This window comes from Mesocricetus auratus, unplaced genomic scaffold, assembly GCF_017639785.1.
Source record: "Mesocricetus auratus isolate SY011 unplaced genomic scaffold, BCM_Maur_2.0 Super-Scaffold_100011, whole genome shotgun sequence".
Lineage (NCBI taxonomy): Eukaryota > Metazoa > Chordata > Mammalia > Rodentia > Cricetidae > Mesocricetus > Mesocricetus auratus.
The window spans coordinates 26,077,012-26,096,283 of record NW_024429195.1 but is presented as its reverse complement, the minus strand read 5'-3'; the positions used below and the strand labels follow the sequence as shown (position 1 = coordinate 26,096,283).

Genomic DNA, 19,272 nt, shown 5'->3' with positions numbered 1-19,272 from the left:
AGCTTTATTTCTTTTGGCTTGTCCCTCCCTCAGCAGACACTTCCTCTTTGCCTTGAAAGGACAAAACGATGTTCAGCTGTCTGGGCTTGGGCCCAGTATTTGATTTAAACATTATTTAATTTCCTCCTGAAAATTGGAAGCAGGGCTCTCAGGAATGGAAGTGAGTAGTTTTCGTTTGTTTAAGAGCACTTTTAGATTTAATATAATCAGTAGTAGATGTCAACATGATTAGGGGCGACTCAAAGTGAAACAAATACAAGTGAATACAAAGGAAAAGTATGTGACAATAGAGAAGAGCTGGGATTTCTGAATCGCTGCTGTGTTTGTCTATAGCACACTTGGGGTGTGCTCACTGCATACCCTCTGGCCTGGGTTAAGTTCCAGTTCCAGAGCATTTCCTCAGAACCACTGCTGCCTCTCCCTCTGCAACTGCACATGCCACTGTGTATGTTGAGTGCCAAATGATTGGAAATTTTTATATTAGTGAATTCAGGAATTTAAAGATTAACTAGAAATAATATTTTGTGTTTCATAAGGATTTGGGTGGTGTGTTCCTTTTGACATGTTCCTCTGAGGTTACAGCGTACTTCCTCTTCCCCGCCTACATTCCTAAGAATCTGGCATACCTGCTGCCTGCACCTCCTCCTGGGGACTGTTTGCTCAAACCTCCCTCCCGTACTGCTGATCCCATCTCACTGGAGCTCTTTCCTCCTGGTAATGAGCCCTAACTAACTAACTAACCAACCAACCTTAGTTTCCCTGTTCTTTTCACCCTATCTGCCACATAACCCTTCTGAAAACCTTCAGACTTCATATTCCTTTGTCTCTTCTTTTCATACAGAACCCCCATTTCCTAGTATGGAGATGAGCTTAGATGTTTCCAAGATTGTTTCTTGGACCTCTTCTCTCCCCAGTGTGCTCAAACTTTTGACATTATGTCGTGGTGTTGTCATCTACAAAGTTCCCACTTTAAAACAAAAAGAATGATAGAGAACTGGGGAGATGGTTCAGTCAGTCGTGCAAATATGAGAATGGGAGTTCAGTTCCCTGGCACCCATTAAAAACTAGGTTCAGTAGTGGTATGTAGATGTAGTGCTAGCTCAGTAGGTAGAGCATGGGACTCTTAATCCCAGGGTCGTGGGTTCAAGCCCCACATTGGCCACCAAATGAAGGTGGGTCCACCAGACCCACGATAAATGAAAAATAAGTATTTATTAGAGAAGCACTTACACAGGTAGGAGTAAATAACCGCCACCGTCTTCCTGCTCTAGAAGATGCAGTTTCTGATGCTCTCTGCAACCCAAGAGAGCATGAGCCAGCTTTTCCTCTACCTTATAATGGGCCATTTCTCTATCTGAAACCACACCTAAACAGTGTGGCCACCACTACCAGTTCACTGGCAAGGCAAGATGCCCCTACAGTGGCACATGTCTCTAACCCTAGCTCTGGGGAGGCAGCAACAAGTGGAGATGATTGGCCAACCTGGTTAGCTAGTTGGTGAGCTCTAGGTTCATTGAAAGGTCCTACCTCAAAAGTGGAGAAGTGAGGAAGACACATATAGTATGTACGTATTTTCACAGCATGTATACATCATACATACAAAATGGAAGTATTCTAAGGTTTACAAGTTTATTTTGAGCCCCACTTGTAGCAGTCTGACTGCATGTGGCCTGTCACCCACAGATTGGACACACCAGTATGGGTGCTCATCTTTTCTGAGTGCCAGCACCTCAGAAGGTTAGAGGGCTGTAGACAAGCATGTTGGTAAACTACTCCAGTCCTAGCAGGCTGCTTCTGACGCCCTTGAAGGTGGTCTATCCTCGGCTATTTCTGTGTCTTCGCACAGAGCAACCTCCCTGGGAGTGAAGCTGCACACCATCATGGTCCTTTAAAGCTCAGGCCCAAAAGAGCTCCAGGAACACTGCTCAGCTCCCAGCACATGCTCTCTACTCATCTACCTCAGGGCAGTTTAATGGGCTAGATAAAGAAGTTACTGTGGTTGGGCATGTGTGCAGCTAAGCTACACTTAGCTTTTGTATAATTTGGGGCCATCTGCTCAAATACATTAAAATCTGGTTTTTGGTTTTTGCTTATTTTGTTTGGAGAAGATGATGTCTGCTTGATGGGTTGTTAGAAAGCCTAAGTAAAGGCCCAGGGCCCTTGAGACTCCTCAGCCCTGTGTACTGCATGGTGGTGCTATCAGTAGTCCTAACTGTCATCAGTAGTATTCTCCCTTGCCAGCATTCCACGTTACTCTGGTCAGCTACATCACTGCACATTCTAAACAGGCATTGGTGGTTTATTTTCCAATCTGCATTCCATGAATGTTAGTTTTCCTTCTAATCCATTTCCCATGAGTGTAACACAATGACTTGTCCCAAAAATTTTCGTAAGTTCAGATAAGTAGAATAACTCTTCTTCTCCCCTAAGGGAAATGCTAGCTGTATATGGTGTTTATAGAATTCAAAGATGCAAAGTTTACATATGTTAGTACACTAAAGCTTGATACAAATCAGCTTTTTGGTTTTTCAAGACATGGTTTCTCTGTATTGCTTTGGAGGTTGTCCTGGACTCGCTCTGTAGACCAGGCTCACCTTGAACTCACAGAGATCCACCTGCATCTGCCTCCCAAGTGCTAGGATTAAAGGCATGAGCACAAATCAGCTTTTTAATTTACTACTCTGTAGTTCCTGAGACTAAAGGACTTGTATGTTTATGTCTGGTCAGAGTAATTTTTTTTTTCTTTTGAGGCAGACGTAAGGTGAAGCTCTAGCTGTCCTGGAACTGCTCTGTAGACCAGGCCAGTCTCAGACTCAAAGAGATCCTCCTCCCAAGTGTTGGGATTAAAGTGTGTGCCATCATGCCCAACTGGTAATTCTTTCCTCTAAAATAATGACTTTGGTACCCGTTAGATGGCTCAGAAGGTAAAGGCACCTGCTGCCAAACCTGAGCACCTAAATTTAATTCCTGGGACCCACAAGGTTGAAGGAGAGACCAATTCCAGCAAGTTGTCCTCTGACCTCTACTAGTGTGAGTCTACTCCCCACCCTAACGCAAGTGCGCGTGTGCGCACATGTAGTTGATTTATAAATGTTATCAGAAGTGAAATATTTGAGATAAGATATATCCAAGTATTGTGTTACTTTTTAGGTTGGTTTTTTTTTAACTTTTTAAGGTCAGCCAACAGCAACGTTTTTCACTTAAAATACCAGTAGCTTTTCCTTCTCCACATTTCCTTCTTAAACAAATATTTCTTTTTTCTCTTTAGCATATTTCTGAAACATAACTTTTCTGCTTTTGAGAAGTAATGCTTCTTCAGGAATCACACATGGCCAGCTGGCCTGTCATCCTAAAAAGCTAAGTCTGTAGATTAGTCCCTACTGTTAGTTTGAAGGCTCATATAGTGAAAGCATGGCTCTGGTCCCCACAGTCTGAAGTTTTGTCTCAGGACAGAGGCACTCTGGCTTACAGACCAGACAAAAGTTAAGAGCCTTAGCAAACAGTACCTCTTTACTTGGAATACCCTCTTAAAGTACCAGCATGCCAGCTGCTGAGGACTGCCCTGATCAGTGCCCAGAAAGGCTACTGCACTCAGTAAAGTGATGGGTCAGGACATGGGGCCTACTCAAGGCGCACGCTGAATCCACACTAGAACACTGAGAAATATTTATATCCACTGTGGAAAATAAATTTCTGTCAGAGATTTTTATTTAACATTCATTTAGTCTAATCCTATTTAATCACTAGATTTTTATTTGGTTTCTATGTTTAATGCTACCCAAATTTTAGAACTCTTGTCGACCACAAGCATCAGATAATTAGTCACAGGCAGCTCTTCTTAACGTAAACTTGTACACTGTTGTACAGGTCAGTGGTACTAAAGGCTGTGAGTAGTTATTTTAGTTTTTGCCAAATCTCTCTTTTTAAATTACTTTTATTATTTTGTGTGGGTGGGTGTTTTGTCTATATGTCTGTGCCCACATGCCTATCTGTGGTTGATCACATCTGTGGTACAAAAGTATCACATTGGGGAATTAGAAAATACACCTGCACTTACCGTGTGCATGGTAAGCTAATGTGGCAGTACCACACTGGTTCTCTAAACAAGACTGTTCTGACCTTCCTATTGTGGCTTCCTAAGCCCATGGTTGCTGCTGGAGAACTGAGCTCAGACTGAGCTGACCTGAGACAACCCCGAGCCTCTTTAGCACAGCCCCTGCAGCAGAGCATTTGCAGCCGTGGTGAGCCCCAGAAGACTGACTAAACTCTAGTAGCTGTGCTAGGAGAAAGGCCAAGTCAGTGGCACACATCCATGCAACTCCTTGGAGAAATGTAGAGGCAAGCTGGGCCTAGATGGCAAAGGTATGAGGCCTTGGAGAAGTGGTGACAGTAAGAGGAAAATGAAATGGGGAGGGCGTATGAGTTTTTAAATTTACCTTTTCTAACATTTGGATGAACAAAAAAAGATGCAGGTTGGGAAGGCTTCTGTGACAACCCCAGCACTCCCCCCCTCCCCCCGAAAGTAACAGCCTAGACAGGAAGCCACCATATAGAACTCTGTGATGGAGATGCTGAAGAGTAGCTGGCCTCTGGCAGAGGTGTGGGAGGGGAAGGACTAAGTTCTGTTTAAAGAGCAGCCACTAAGAATTTGACCATGCTCCAGCAAGTATTTAGACGGCACAAAGTGGACCTTTTTTTTTTTAAACATCTTTGGGGGCGGCCACAAGGGAGTCATACATGAAAGGTCTGTGAAGGGATTGTGCTGGGTATGTATGATGTGAAACTCCCAGAGAATCAATAAAAATGTTACGGGGGAAGTGCAGGTTGCAGGGTGGTGATGGTGCAAGCCTTTAATCCCAGCCCTCAGGAAGCAGATCTTTGACTTCTTGGCCAGACTGGTCCACAGAGCTAGTTCCAGGATAGCTAATGTTGCACAGAGAAACCTGTCTTGGAGAGAGGTGGAGTGTTATGCAGTTATACTCATATTCAGTGAAAGAGGATATTTAACTAGATTTGGCTTCTTGTCAAATACTTTGGCATATTAGTAAAGCCTTAAGATAAAAGGGAAACAAAGGACCCGAAACAACTCAAATACCTTTTACATGGAACTGGGTTGGATAAACTGCAGCTGTGAAGGGAATGAGAAACAGTTCTATATCTAATGTGAAGTGGGCTCTTGGATACATTGTTAAGTGAGGGCGAGGCACAGGAAAGTGTAGATAGTGTACTAGCATTTACCTAAGGAGTTAGGAATAGGAAAGTTTCCCTTTAGAGAAGATGGCCAAAAGCTAGGTATCGTGGCATACACTTGTACTTGGACAGTGGAGGCAGAATCTGTACAATGCAAGCAGAGAAGTAACTCCCAAAAGTTGGCCTCTACGTATTTGTAAACATACATGTAAAAATAAATACATAAATCTTAAGAAATGCTGAAGACATGAGAAAATGCATAGGCTATGAACTTAGACACAGGTTGATTGCTAGCGAGGAAAACCAAGGTATTTGTGTAAAGACACTCCCCCTCCCTCTCTTCCGTGGTGGTGATGGGCGAGGATGGGTGTGGGTGTGTTGGGGTATGGGTGTAAATTTTCCATAGTTAAGTACGAGGTTTTCATAGAGTGTTACTATTCTCTCCCTAAATGATCATTGGTAAGTTAAGTCTCCTCCATCCTCCTTTTCACCTCTTCTTGAGAGAAAGTGGGTTATATAGGCAGTGCCTTTCTGTGTCCTGGCAGTTGTAGCACAAATTCTAATTGGTCTTAATAATTAAAACCGAGAGTCGGATATTGGGGGATGAAAGCAGAGCAGCCAGTCACTAGAGTTCTTACCTCTACAAAGTCCTCAGACCAAAAAAAGACGCCACGCTCCTGTCACCTCCAGCCCTATATTCCTCTTTCTGCCCAGCCATATCACTTCCTGTCTGTCTGTATAGACCTCCCGACCTCTACAGTTAAGTAGTGGCTAGCTCCACCCTCTGATCTTCAGGTAAGCTTTAATTGTTAGAGGACAAACAAGACGTCTCCACAGGAAGTTGCTTAATGTTAATTATAAATGCTTGGCCCATAGCTCAGTCTTGTCTCCAGCCAGCTCTTACAACTTAAATTAACCCATTTCTATTAAGCTATGTGCTGCCTCAAGTATTATTTACTTCATCGGTGAACTTTCCATGTTGCTTCTTCCTCATCTGGCTTGAGACTCCCCAGATTCCAGCATTCTTTCTGCCCCAAAAATCCTGCCTAACTATTGTGCAATCATCTTTTTATTAACAATAGAGCAACACATTTTCACAGTGTACAGAAGGATTAGTCCACAGCAGGGTCAGCTTCTGGAGTGGGTAGATATTTGCTGCAATTCTTCCCTCCACTCAGACACAGCATGCAGTCAAAGATCTTTATCTTGTGATGTCCATTCCATCCTTCTTTTCAAGCCCTGTCAACATGCATTTCCAGTTACATGTATAATCTTAATTGGCTTTAGAGACTGTCTCCGTATAAAATTTCCATATGCTTCCAAACTGAAGAGCAGAGCCCCACGTTAGAACTTTGGAATCCATCTTCTGACCCCTTCCCCATGAAAAAGATAGTCATGTTTGCTTTCTATGCAGACATCTGTGGTTGCCAAGAAAAAGAATGAATTCAGCATAAAGAAAGCTGCTACTAACTGGCTGGGACACATTACTGGAATTGATTTCAAAAGAATACCTTAACTTTTTCTGTATCCTCCTTAAGAATTTTAAAAGAAGTTGTTCATTTTTGTCCCTTGAGAGTTTTCAGCCCAATATAAAAGATGGACTAGTTTAATAGGAATACAGCGGCTACTGCCTCTGAGTTGAGGGTGAATTTTAGGACATACTGTTTATCTAGTTCTAAAAATGTAAACATTCAAAATTAAGTGAATTAGAGTAAATCTTATATGCTCAACAAGCTTCCTTAGACTTCCTCACGGTTGGATCTCAAACCAAACCTTCTCATTAGGATTCTTGCAGAGTTTGAATAGGCAATCAGGGAAGACTGCTTAGTTTGGTGTGCATTAAGCAATGGACTCAGTAACCAAAAGAGAAAAGTGTTTTGGTTCAGGCTTTGATGATGTCCCTGAAGCTTGTGTTATTATGATCTTTGAAATTATGTCATAGCTTTCATTTTTATTGTTAAAAGCTAGAACTGAATTTCACGGTTAGTTTCTACTCAGTGAAATTGGAGACTTCCTTTTTCCTTTCAAGTGGACATTTAGAAAATAGAGTTTAAAGTTTATGTGACCTTTTAACAGTTTCAGATGAGACTCTGAGTTACTAAATGTGTGTATCATGTTACCAATTGGCAAGACAGGAATGTATGTCTTCCCCCACAGGTTATCTTTAATTACACATAGTTAATGCCTGCCACTTGTAAATTCTAATCTTACCTTGGCCATTTAGTTTTATAATTCCTTTACTATATATAATTTGTAGTCTTAATGTCTTATTGCTCTAGCATTTTTATTTGAATAAAGATTCAAATAAATGCACTAAGAAACAGTAAAGATCCAAATAAATGAACTAAGTTAAGTTCTATATATGAACAATTGTAGACATTTGTTGGACACAGAAAGTATAAGCTGCAAAAGGAAAAACTACTCAACTAACACTTTTACTCTGTACTCCCCAACCTTAATAATTAAAGACATGTGGATTCTGGCCCCAATGGGGTAGAGAGATCTTATGAGTCAAGGCAGCAGAGACAAGACATGGATAGTGCAGAGTTGGTGTTTATTAAGAGAAGTTTTAGGAAACTGGGAAGATGTTTTAGTCTGTAAAGGGCTGGACAAGTAAGAATAAGATATTATATTCAGATCCCCAGCAACCGTGTAAAAACTGACTACAACAGCACATATTTGCCATCCCAGTGTTGTGGAATAGAAAGAAACAGGCAATTCTCTGGAGCTCACTGACAAACCAGCTTTGCTGAATTGATGAGCTCCAAATTCCATGAGAAAAACTTGTCTTAAAATGTATGTATGTATGTATGTATGTTGAGGAGTTGGAGAGTTGGCTTGATGGTTGAGATCACTGGCGGTGGTGGCGCGCGCCTTTAATCCCAGCACTTGGGAGGCAAAGGCAGGTGGATCTCTGTGAGTTCAAGGCAAGCCTGGTCTACAGAGTGAGTTCCAGGACAGCCTCCAAAACAATACAGAGAAACCCTTCTCGAAAAACAAAAAACAAACAAACAAAAAAGATCACTGGCTGTTCTTTCTGGGAACTCAGGGTCAATTCCCAGCTCCCACATGTTGACTGGGCTCACAATCTGCTGCAACTCCAGCTCCAGGGAATCTGATGCCCTCTTCTGGCCTTCATGAGTACAGAACATAGCTTTACATACAGGCAAAACACCCATTCACCTAAAATATAACTTTAAAAATTAGTGTTGAATTGTAGTGTAGACAGATATTTTTGGAGGGCTGCCAGGTCCACAAAAAAACTACACAGATTATTATTAGTTATGAAAGCTCATCCTCTAGCTTAGGCTTGTCCCACTAGCTCGTATAACTTAAATTAACCCAGTTGTATTAATCTACATTTTGTCTGATGGCTTTTTACCTCTCTTTCTTTTTGCACCTGTTGTTTCCTCTCTGTCCTCTAGTATCTCCCCCCTGCACCTAGATTGATCCCCTCCTTCTCCTTCTGTCCATAAGTCCCAGCTAACCCCTTCCTACCTAGTCATTCAACTCTTTATTAACCCAACCAGAAGGCATCTTGACAAAGACACATCTTCACAGAGTACACCCAGTGACAGCCTCTGCCTCCATGGGTACATGCACGTACAAACACCCACATGAATACATGTATCATTCATACACACAAAGAAGTTCTAGTACAGATTTTAAGAGCAAGGGTTAAAAGAAAGAGGGGTGCTCTGAAAGAAAAAAAAGGCACACCCCAGAGTATGGTGTTGGTTTCTCAAAGATGAGTCCCACTTCACTTCTGTACAGTAGTCACATACAGGATTTTGGGAGATTTTTGTTTGTGGTTTTGAAACAGTTATCTTCAAAGGGTTGCTGAGGAATCACAAAATGGTCCCTGTGGTGTACCTGACAGGATTACAGGTGACAAAGCAAAAGTCTAGATCATGAGGAAAGAAACGTTAGGAGTCTTCTCTGTGAGCCAAGTACATAGCCTTGTGGAAGATTCCCGTGAATGTCTAGGAGAGGGGTAAGGCCATACTTTTGAAGGTCATGTAGGCTTAGGCCTTAAACCTAGTATATGAAATCAGTATTTTATCTCAACCTTCACAGAAAATTTTAATTCTCTTAGCTGGAGAAAGGCTCCAACCAGACTCAAGGATAATAAGCTCCTTTTCCTTCCTGTGTCCCCATAATTCTCCCTGACTTTCTGGTGTGACTCAGTGAGGTTTAGGAAGTTTGAAATGTGGTTATTATAAAATAGTGTAGTAGTTCTTAATGCTTTTAGGTCATGAGACCTTTTTATTCTGTGATGACAGCTTTGAACACACTGGAGTCTAGACAAGTAGCAATGTTTATTGCTATCGGGTGTTTTCACAGGTTTCAGCTATATGCTAAGACCCATATAGATAGCCATGAATCCTACAAGACTTCAGTATATGGTCAATAGTAGTACACAGAACTGTGAGATACCACTTAAAATACTGATAAGTGTATTTTTAAAAGAAGACTATTATTTGAATTTTAAGCAGTATGGTGTCAACTTCTTTATAAATGTCTTGTATTACTAGAGTAAAAACACCTCAAAGGGGCCTCACCCTCCCTGGGGAAATGAGGGGATATTGGAGGGGTTGGTAAGGGAGAGGGACCTAGAATTGATATGTGAAGCAACCTTGTTTCTAATTTAAATTTAAAAATAAAAGTTAAAAAAAAAGAATATGCTGGAATAAGGTAGGAGTAAAAGACCACTAAGATTCAAGATTTAAAAAAAAAAACAAAACACCTCAAAGTCCAAAAGAGAAGTTATATGAAATGTATCCTGGATATTTGAGACTATCTTATCTATTGAAAAGTGTGAACTTTCACATAATTTAGCTGTATTTCTATGCTGGGAGGGCATCATTTCTTTCAGAAGACTACACTGTCAACATGAAATATAAGGAGGTGGTATTGTCTCTAGCTCCCCGTTAGCTGACTGTATAAGAGTTATCCAGCCTCTCTCCTCCTGCTTAGCACAAATAGCCATAAATATCAGACCATGCTAAAAATGATTTCAGGGTAGGGCAACATAGCTCTCTAACCTCAACACTCAGGATGCTGGGCCAGAAAGATCACCATAAAGTTGAGGCCAGCCTGCTGTAGCTCCATATAGCAAAGCTGTCTCGAGTAAGTGTGATGAGTGATAACCAGTCAGTTGCTGATCATCAGGCAAGAGAATGACAAGAAAGATGAGAACACCATACACACAAAAACTCCCTCTACAGTAGCCCCTGCCAGAATAGTGGCATGGAGAATCAGACCTTCCAGATGTATAAGGGAATCCTGGAGCTACATACGGAGATCCTGTCTCAACAACAAAAACTGTAGTGCCTGTTTCAGGGTTCTCCCAGCTAGCAAGGTCTCATAAATGACACAGCATCATAGAGTGTTTGTTGTGCCCAGGATGGTGGTGCTTTTTTACTCTAGGTAATGAGTTATCTTGACAGTTCCAAATAGGGGTTGGGGGGGGCAACTAAAAAGGCAGGCAAAAGCTAGCTCATGTGTGTCTTCAGAAATCAACTTCAGCAGGCAGTGTAACATGCTGACCTAGTGTGTCTGCGTAGAACAGGACTGAGCCTGCAAAGCCTTCACAAAACTCATAGGGAATAGCCATTTAGCACAGATAATTCTAAACTTTGACATTGTGGTAGTTGAAAACAGTGCAGGCAGCAGGCAGTTAGTTGGACTCTGAAATCGGGTGCATGTGTGGGCCGTGAAGCACCTGATAGAACTGCATTAACGTAAGATTTGGGTTTTACTGCTCGGTTCCCTGGAGCCTTCTACTTGTAGGCAGTCAGATTCCTTGAGTGACCAGAGAACAGAGCTCCTGCCATCTTAGCACTGCACTGGAGTGGTTCCTGCCATGTTAGTTCCCATGACAGTTTTCTTTTCAAAACCAATAATGGTCTTGTTATGATGGTTCCATTGAAGCGTTAAAGAAAATAAAAAAACTTAAAATAACATAGGAACAAATAATATTCCAATCTTTCACTTCTACAGGATAGTTGATCTGTGTATAAATGTTCTTGTGTCTTGAGATAGGGGTTTCCCCTGTAGCTCAAGCTGACCATTCACTGTGTAGACCAGGCTGGCCTCAGCCTTTCCAAGTGCCCAGATTATGTTTAAACTTGAAAAAGCAAAAACTATTGTAGGCATTTCCTCATGAAAAATAATGAAAGGTTGTGCTCGAAACGCAAAGGTATTTAACCATGTCCCAAAGACCTCAGAGTAACTTTTAATCAGCAAAATTAAACCACCAAATGTTCTCCCCATCTCTGTCACCAGGTATGAAAGTGTATTTACAGCAATTTTTATTTGAATGGAGTGCTATGCGTGGCAATCTGGAGTGTATGACTTTAAGCCCAGATGGAGTAACTGGTGAAGATTGTTTTGCAATGGAATTAAGCCTGAGAGCATAGTTAGGTAATAAAAGCTCTAAACTTCAATTCTTGCCTCACCATTTACAAGTCTTTCAGTGAAGAAACATTTTAAAAGATAAATGCTCCAAGCGACCCTTAATTAATTAATTCCCTTCTGCAGCACAGCGTGGCTCCCTGAGCTGCTAGTGGTAGTGCCAGGCTTGCCTTCCGCGTCTGTAAAGCCCACTTCATCTGCCCCTACTGCTGCGCTCACCAGACCCATCTTTCAAACTCGCTTTTCAGTTGCAGTTCAGCAGCTCAATGGCCCGCCCTCCCTCCCATCCACAGGAGCATAGTCTCCCAGGTAGCCTCCTTGAAGCACCTCCAGAGCATGCTGTTCAGGAACAGCAAGACACCACTCTCACTGGGTTCCTAATCCTTCCACACACCGGGGAAGGAGGTCGGGGCTGTGAGAGGGAAAAGAAAAGAGAAGGGGCGGTGCTCCAGCGGCTGTGCCACAGTTGGCGCCAGCTGCAGCCCAATTAAGCTCAACAGGTCACAGGTGTTCCAGACAGAGGACGCTTTTAACAAAACCACTTTCAGAGACTACCTAAGAAATTTTTAAGCACCGCGGCCCGTTTCTTTGGGTGGATTTTTAAAAAGCTATTTACTACACTTGAAATACAAAGAAGCTGAGATTAGGCCCCCTGGATGGTGTGCTTTCTTCCTGTCAAACAGCAGGAGCAGCACAGACAGCTTCTGGGCCATTGTGGGTTCAGTGTGCAGCTGCAGGGAAATGAAGGCTCCGTCTTCAGTGCAGCTCACCAGCTCCAGCAAGGAGCAGCAGTAGTATGTCTGTGCCTTTGCTCTCTGAAGTCACCATCTCTCAGGTGCACAGGCAGGTAAACTATAGCGTTTTAAGCCGTTCTAGGGAGTACTGTTAAGTAGGGTGTGAATTCAGTTGTCACGAAATACTTTACAAAAGACAAGGGCAGTGTTTGAGATGTAGCTCAGTTGGTACAGTGCTTACACAGCATGCAGGAAGCCCAGAGTTTGGCCCCCAGCACAACTGGGCATGATGGGCTTTGCTTGTGACCCCAGCACTGTACTGGGAGGTGGAAGCAAGTGAATCAACATCATCTTCAGCTACCTGCAAGTTCAAAACCAGCTCTCATAGATAAGCCCCTGGTAGATGGAGGTTCGTTTTTGATGGACTAGAGATGTGTAACTTGGTGGTAGAACATTTGAAACACTGGCACTCCATTCCACCACCAAAAAAATAAGTTAAAAAAAAACAAAGTGCAAAACAAAGGAACTAGAGAGATGGCTCAGTGGTTAAGAGCACTTGCTGCCATGTTTGGTTCCCAGCACCCACAAAGATCCAGAACTCCAGTTCCAGGGGGTTCCATCCACTCCCTCATCTGATTTCTGGTGCACCAGACAAACATGGTGCATATACATACATGCAGGAAAAAAAAAAAAAAGGTAACAAGGTATGGTGGTACATGCCTTTAATTAATCCTAGCACTGGAGAAGGAAAGGCAGGGGCATTTGGATCTCTGTGAGTTCTAAGCCAGCCTGGGTGTTATTCACAGAGAACCCCTGTCTGGAAAAAAAGAGACAAACTGGGGGGGGGGTTCCCCATCTAAAGTCACCTGTCCTACTGGCCCATTTGAACCTGACTCTGTTATCTGTGCATCTGTCTACCTATTCTCTGCCTAGTCTAAGGTCTGCAGGGTGGCTCACCTGTTGATTGTGTACTTTGAGGATCTCTGAGGTAGTTTACCAGAAAAGTTAGCTGGAACTTAATGCTTATAGGCAGGAAGCACCTCTTTGCTCCAGCCCCCCAGGTGTTTGCAGCAGCCTCCCACCTCCAAGCTTCTTCTCACTTTTGTGCATGCTTCTCTGTTGTCAGTTACTATGCTTGTCTGTAGCAGAAAGCAGATTCACCAGGACAAGCCTGGAAATGGAAGCAACTACTTAAATTACCATTTCTGTTAGTAAATGCACTAGAAAAGAACCCAGTTCCACTGTGAAGCTGAAACAAACAAGAGAAGGAAATACTTCATCACCCAGGGGATAAAGTCCAGGAAATTTCCAAGCATGGCCAAGTTCTCCTTCCTATTGACTACTTTTTACTAGATAATGATGTCTTGACTTAGCTTCTCACATTTTTAAAAAACATTGCTGTCTGCCAGAAGCTGTGTTGGTTTTAATTTTTCCTGTTGTCCTGTTTCTGTTTTTGCTGTGCCGAGACACCTGTTCAAACCCTGCTTCTCTGGTGCTTTGGAGAAAGAACCATAGGCTATATAGAAGAGGTTTCTTTTTTCCCCCATGGTGAAGTACAACATTGTTCTTTCTTTCAGAATTCCACACAGTTGCCTTTTTTGCCCTTTTGCATTTAGAAGCGAAGTAATTATGTTTCCCAAGGCTCAGTGGTCAACAGCTGTCTTATCCTGGAGCATTACTTCCCCATGCAGCCTGGTGCAGAGCACACACAGAAAAGGAAACCCACACTCGCATGAGCCTGTCTCCACTGCTGACTACCTTCCTCACTTACACAGACTCATCCTCTCAGGTGTCCATCACCAGTAAGGGCCAGCAAGATGGCTCATGGGTAAAGGTGCTTGTTGCTAAGCCTGACAACCTGAGTTCTATCTACAGGGCGCATATAATTGGAGAAAAGAACTGACTTCTACCCTTTGTTCTTTGACCTCCACACTTGTGTGCATGCACACACACCCTCCAGAAATAATCAAATATAATAAAAAGTATTTTCCAAAGGAAAATGAAAAGGTCAATAACAAAACAATTTATTGGTGGTATATTAAAATTAGGAGGGGAGAAGAGTTCTGTGGGAAACATTGGGTGTCTTGTCTGATCCCAGGCACTGTCAGATTGACTGGCTAATTGATGGGCAATACCCAGTCACTGCTCACAAATTGGGTGCCTGTGGAACCCCAAACCAGGTGCATGGATTTGATCCTCCAAGATGGAGCTTTCTGTGTCTTCTTGTACTAGAAGGGTTTAACTAACTCCAAGTACCTTCCATGCAGGTGGAGATAGAGTGGAATCCCAGTGCTACTACCTTGGAGCTTAGGCTCCAGTATGTGAGTCTTGGTGTCTTAGAGTTCTATTGCTGTCAAGAGACACCAGGACCACAGCAATTCTTATAAAGAAAAATATTTAATTGGGGCTGACTTACAGTTTAGAGGATTAGTCCATTATCATCATGGCCAGAAGTGTGGCGGCATACAGGCAGATATGGTGATGGAGAGGTAGCTGAGAGTTCTACATCTGGATCCATAGCCAGCAGGAGGAGAGCTACACTGGGCCTGGCTTGAGCATTTGAAACGCCCCAGTGACACCCTTCTTCCAACAACGCCATACCTACTCAAACAAGGCCACACCTCCTAATAGTGCCACTCCCTGTGGGCCTATTGGGGCCATTTTCATTAAGACCACTATACTTGGGGGCAAAACACTAAGATAAGTGAGTTAGAGCAGACTGAGCAGCTGTCATTGCTAGACTGCCACGTCTATCAGCTTCCCTTCTTCTACCTGTTCCCTGAATGGAACAGATGTGTTTTATGTTGGCCTAAACTTATTTGATCATGGAATACTGACCATTGATATCACCCAAGGAAATGTTGGCCTGGTCCATGGGAGCTGCATTTTTTTTCTTGAGAAATATGCTTTCTTGGAAGTTTTGCCAGAGTGGTGCCTAGAACACAAGGAAACCCTGGTAATGAAGTACACCCATTTCCAGGCCCATCTTTTTATTTGGGTTAGAAGAAAAGAGCCAATAGTCACATAGCACTTCTGCTTTGGATTCCTACTAGAGGTCTTTTGTGAGGAACAAGTGAAAACAAGGAAGACCCTAGTGCCTGCTCTGTCAGCAGGTTGGGTTCAGGACTTCAGGGGCTGGTGTGTGCCACCAGTTTTGCTGCTGTTCAGAAACCCTCGTCAAAGTCTTTCTAATTATCATTTTTGGTTCCTGAGGCCAAGCACACACGTGAAAGTCAGAGGACAAATTTTAGAAGTCAGTCTGTCCTTCCAACATGGGCTCTAGAAAGGGTGATCAGGCTTGTGCAGTGAGACTTTTACCCGCTGAGAGACCTCTCCAGCTGTCTTTGCTCGCTTTTATTCAGTGTAATCAGATGGAGAGAGAGACAGACAGAGAGAGGAGAGACAGAGAGAAGAGTGTCTCCACACAAATACTTTGGTTTTCCTCCCTAGGAACCAACCTGTGTCCATCTCCTGCTGGTATATGGGGACAGGAAGACAGGTAGAGTTTTCACACCCTTAATCTTGTAGTTGAACTTCTGCAGTCGCTGCACAGAGCAGCTAGCCCATTAGTATTGACTGAAGAGTGGAAGCCTGCCTAAGAAATCCATATTGCCCTACTTTTGGTTTTATATTGCTAAGTAAATTTGAAAGGAAAGCAGAAGTGTAATTTTTGACAGAAAGGATTGTATAATTGCTTCTTTCAAGCATTCCCTAACGTGATAAACAAGGTGAAGGCTGTTGAAGTAAGTGCTAAAGTTATCAGTAGGAAATACAACCTCAACTCCTCCAGCGGTGTCCAGTTGGTGACATTGTGGTAGTATTTTATCTACAGATGAACTGAGAGCCATGAATTGAATTATCATAACATCTCATAAAGCTTGCAGTTTACAATTCTGTGTTGGACCACATTCTTGGTTTTCTGTGGCAACATGTGGCCTGTGGGCTGCATGCAGGTTGGATACAGCTGTGAGGAAGGCTCTGACAGGAGGCCAGTATTCAGCACCTCACATTTATCTTCCTTCAAAGGTTCTACAGAACATCTCATCTAATCCAGATAGCCCCACTGTTCCGTCTCAAAGTTCTATCCCACAATATAAATTATCTTATTAAATTCAAGGCCACTCTCGGATGTTGATACATACTTCAAGCAACCAGTGTAGTCATTTTTTTTTTCTGTCCCAGTTTAATCACTACATGCTAACAGGAAGCCTGACAGACCAAACCGTTGGTTCCCTTGCCCCTATGTACCACAGTGCTATCCACCCACCTTTCTGACCATGAGAACCCAGAATTTACAGGTTCCAGGCATCCTTTTGATCATCTCCTTCCTTACCAAGTCCCCCTCCCTAACACCACATTACATGTGCTTCCTGTGGTTAGCACATGCTCCGGTCAGAGTGCAAAACCTGAGCATCAGTAACAGAGCAAATGAATGAGTAAAGAATTGGTGTGTGTCTAGCGTTTATGGGAGATAGTCAGAAAATAATTATATCCTGGACTTTGTATTCTCAGGCAAAGGTATGAAAAATGTGCTATTGGCCCAAGGTCACACTTTGCTCTCTCCCTTTTCAAAGAGAGAACCACACTCAGGTATATTTCCCTGTGCTATGGAGTGTGTGGAAGGGATACTCAGCACCCAGCACTCCCTGTTTCTCCAGGGATGCTTCAAACCTTGTCAGAATGAAAGGAGGTGCTCCTTAGGTGAAGTGATGGAGGACTCATCTTCCTTTGTGGAGGCTCTCAGGTTCCCACTGGGAGCTCACCATGGAGCCTTTGCTGTGTTTCCTGCCTTAGCAATTTGGTGGCCACTCTAGTTTCAGAAAAGCATTGACATCATTTTACCACTAAAGTTAGCTTGTGTGCTCATTGCTGAAGCCGGGAACTAATAATTACATTGTTGGAATTTGACAAAAAGCCCCCCCACCGTGTGTGTGTGTGTGTGTGTGTGTGTGTGTGTGTGTGTGTGTGTGTGTGTGTGTGTGTGTGTGTGTGTAAACATGCTGTTAAATCTCCTAGAAAGCTACCGTTTTGGCACCATGCTTAACAGAGGAACCATTTGCAGTAAATGAGCCGACAAAATGACAGAATATGCTGAAACCTTTTCACCTGGCCTTTCTTTCACCTCTATAGGGTACAGTGGTGTTGCTCATTGTTCTCCCTGTTGCCCTGAAGATCGAAAACCTTTTCATCCAGTAAGCTTGTTCACCACAACAGTACTGTTTGAAATGTCAGTTTAAAATGGCAATGACTTGGACCTGCTTCAGCTCTCTGAAATCCAGAGAACCATCCTTCCCTAGCATTTCCCTCCTACATGCTCTCCTTCCCTCCCCAGACTCTTCATTCTTCCAGCTTTCCTCCCTGAGGAAACAGTCTGATATTACCAGAATGAGTCAGGAGCTTGTGAAAGAGACCCAGGAAAGAAATGCTTCACATGCTGTCCTACAGCAAAGATTGAAAGGACTGTGTGTGCAAACTCTGTGCTGTGGCGGGGGGTGCTGATTATTGATCAGCAGGGCCTCACTGTGCATCATAGTACCTCTGCTTAGGGCTCCTCCCTCCAATACTCACAGGCAGCCTGTCCTCGGGCCATCCTGTGGTAGGAGTGGCATATCAGATCCACACACTTAACAGCACATGCTCTGAAGAGCTTGCATGCTTGTGATTTTTGTGATGGTTCTGGTTTGATCTAGAAAGAACAGCTTTGTATATGGTTGCTTTTTCCATTTGTAACCTTAAAGTAGAGAGTTTGCCTAGCATGTAAGGCCCTGGGTCCATGTATCACACCACTAAAAATCCAAACCTTAAGTTGAATAACTCCCACAGGGATGTGCTCGTAATGTAGAAGTCACACTACTTGTCATAAGCTACACTTAGTATGACGTCTCACCAGCGTGGCTTCCTGAACAAGGACAACAACTATAAGCATGCTAACATGGAAAGCCCACAAGGTCTCAACCCTACACACCAGCTAAATAATGTTGAGAGCACACCAGTTGGTCATCCAGTTCCAAATGGTCAATCCTGAAAACATACATACAAATAAAACTACACAAACTGAGCTACAGACGGAGCAAGTTGTAAGTACATATTTAAAACCACACCCCCACTCCACACACACACACACACACACACACACACACACACACAAAGAAATAGAGACAATAAACTTGAAAGGGACTAGTGGGGCACAGGGAAGGTTTTAGGGAGAGCAACAGGAAGGGGAAAGATGTAATTATAATCTCAAAAATAAGAGATTCTTTTAAAATGTCACCCCACTGATAAATATGTTGAAAATAATTTGTTGACAAAAAATGCTAATTTCTTTCTCCCTCCTTTTACTTGTTCAATTTCAGATCATAGCCGTCTGCAAGGAGGCTGCTCTCCTGGCTCTGGAAGAAGACATTAAAGCTGACCGCATTATGAAGAGGCATTTCACTCAAGCCTTGAGCATTGTGACACCTAGAATCCCAGAGTCACTGATGCGTTTTTATGAAGATTACCAGGAAAAGAGTGGGCTACATGCAGTCTAAGAAATACATACTTATATGCCTATATTTTATAGAGAAAAGTTTGCAAATTTAGTCTTGAGAGTGTTTACAGTTTCTTAATAGGTAAATGTTTGAAATATCATCATTGGTGTTGAAGAACCTCACCTAAATGTTTCTGAATCATTCAAGTACAATAAACATATCTCTGGGCATCAGTTCAAACCAGCTTTACATTTGATTTTCAACAACATATATTCACCCCTTGTATTATTTCCTCACTCCATAATTCACTGGGTCTTTGCTTTAAAGACAGGGTTTTACAATTCCTAGATTAGCCTCCAGCTCTGTGTATAGCTGGAGGTGACCTTAAACTTCTGACTCTACTGCCTATGCTTCCCAACTGCTGGGATTACAGATATATTCCGCTGTATTGTTGATGCAGT

At 42.8% G+C, this 19,272-nt stretch overlaps 1 protein-coding gene and 1 non-coding gene across 5 annotated transcripts in view; both read left to right on the top strand.

The window, feature by feature from the left end:
- The window catches only part of Spata5 (spermatogenesis associated 5), a 150,783-nt gene extending 131,732 nt beyond the window's left edge, over positions 1-19,051 (top strand). For 3 of the 4 annotated variants that reach the window (XM_021226902.2, XM_005069692.4, XM_005069691.4), the window contains one exon: positions 18,695-19,051. In XM_021226902.2, the coding sequence (XP_021082561.1) occupies positions 18,695-18,871 (177 nt within the window). In that variant the 3' untranslated portion in view covers positions 18,872-19,051. The remainder of the gene's footprint in view (positions 1-18,694) is intronic. The other variant, XM_005069693.4, reaches the window with a different exon arrangement.
- On the top strand, positions 1,093-1,162 carry Trnak-cuu. Its single transcript has one exon. It is a non-coding gene; the product is annotated as a tRNA-Lys (tRNA).
- Positions 19,052-19,272: the final 221 nt, after the last annotated feature.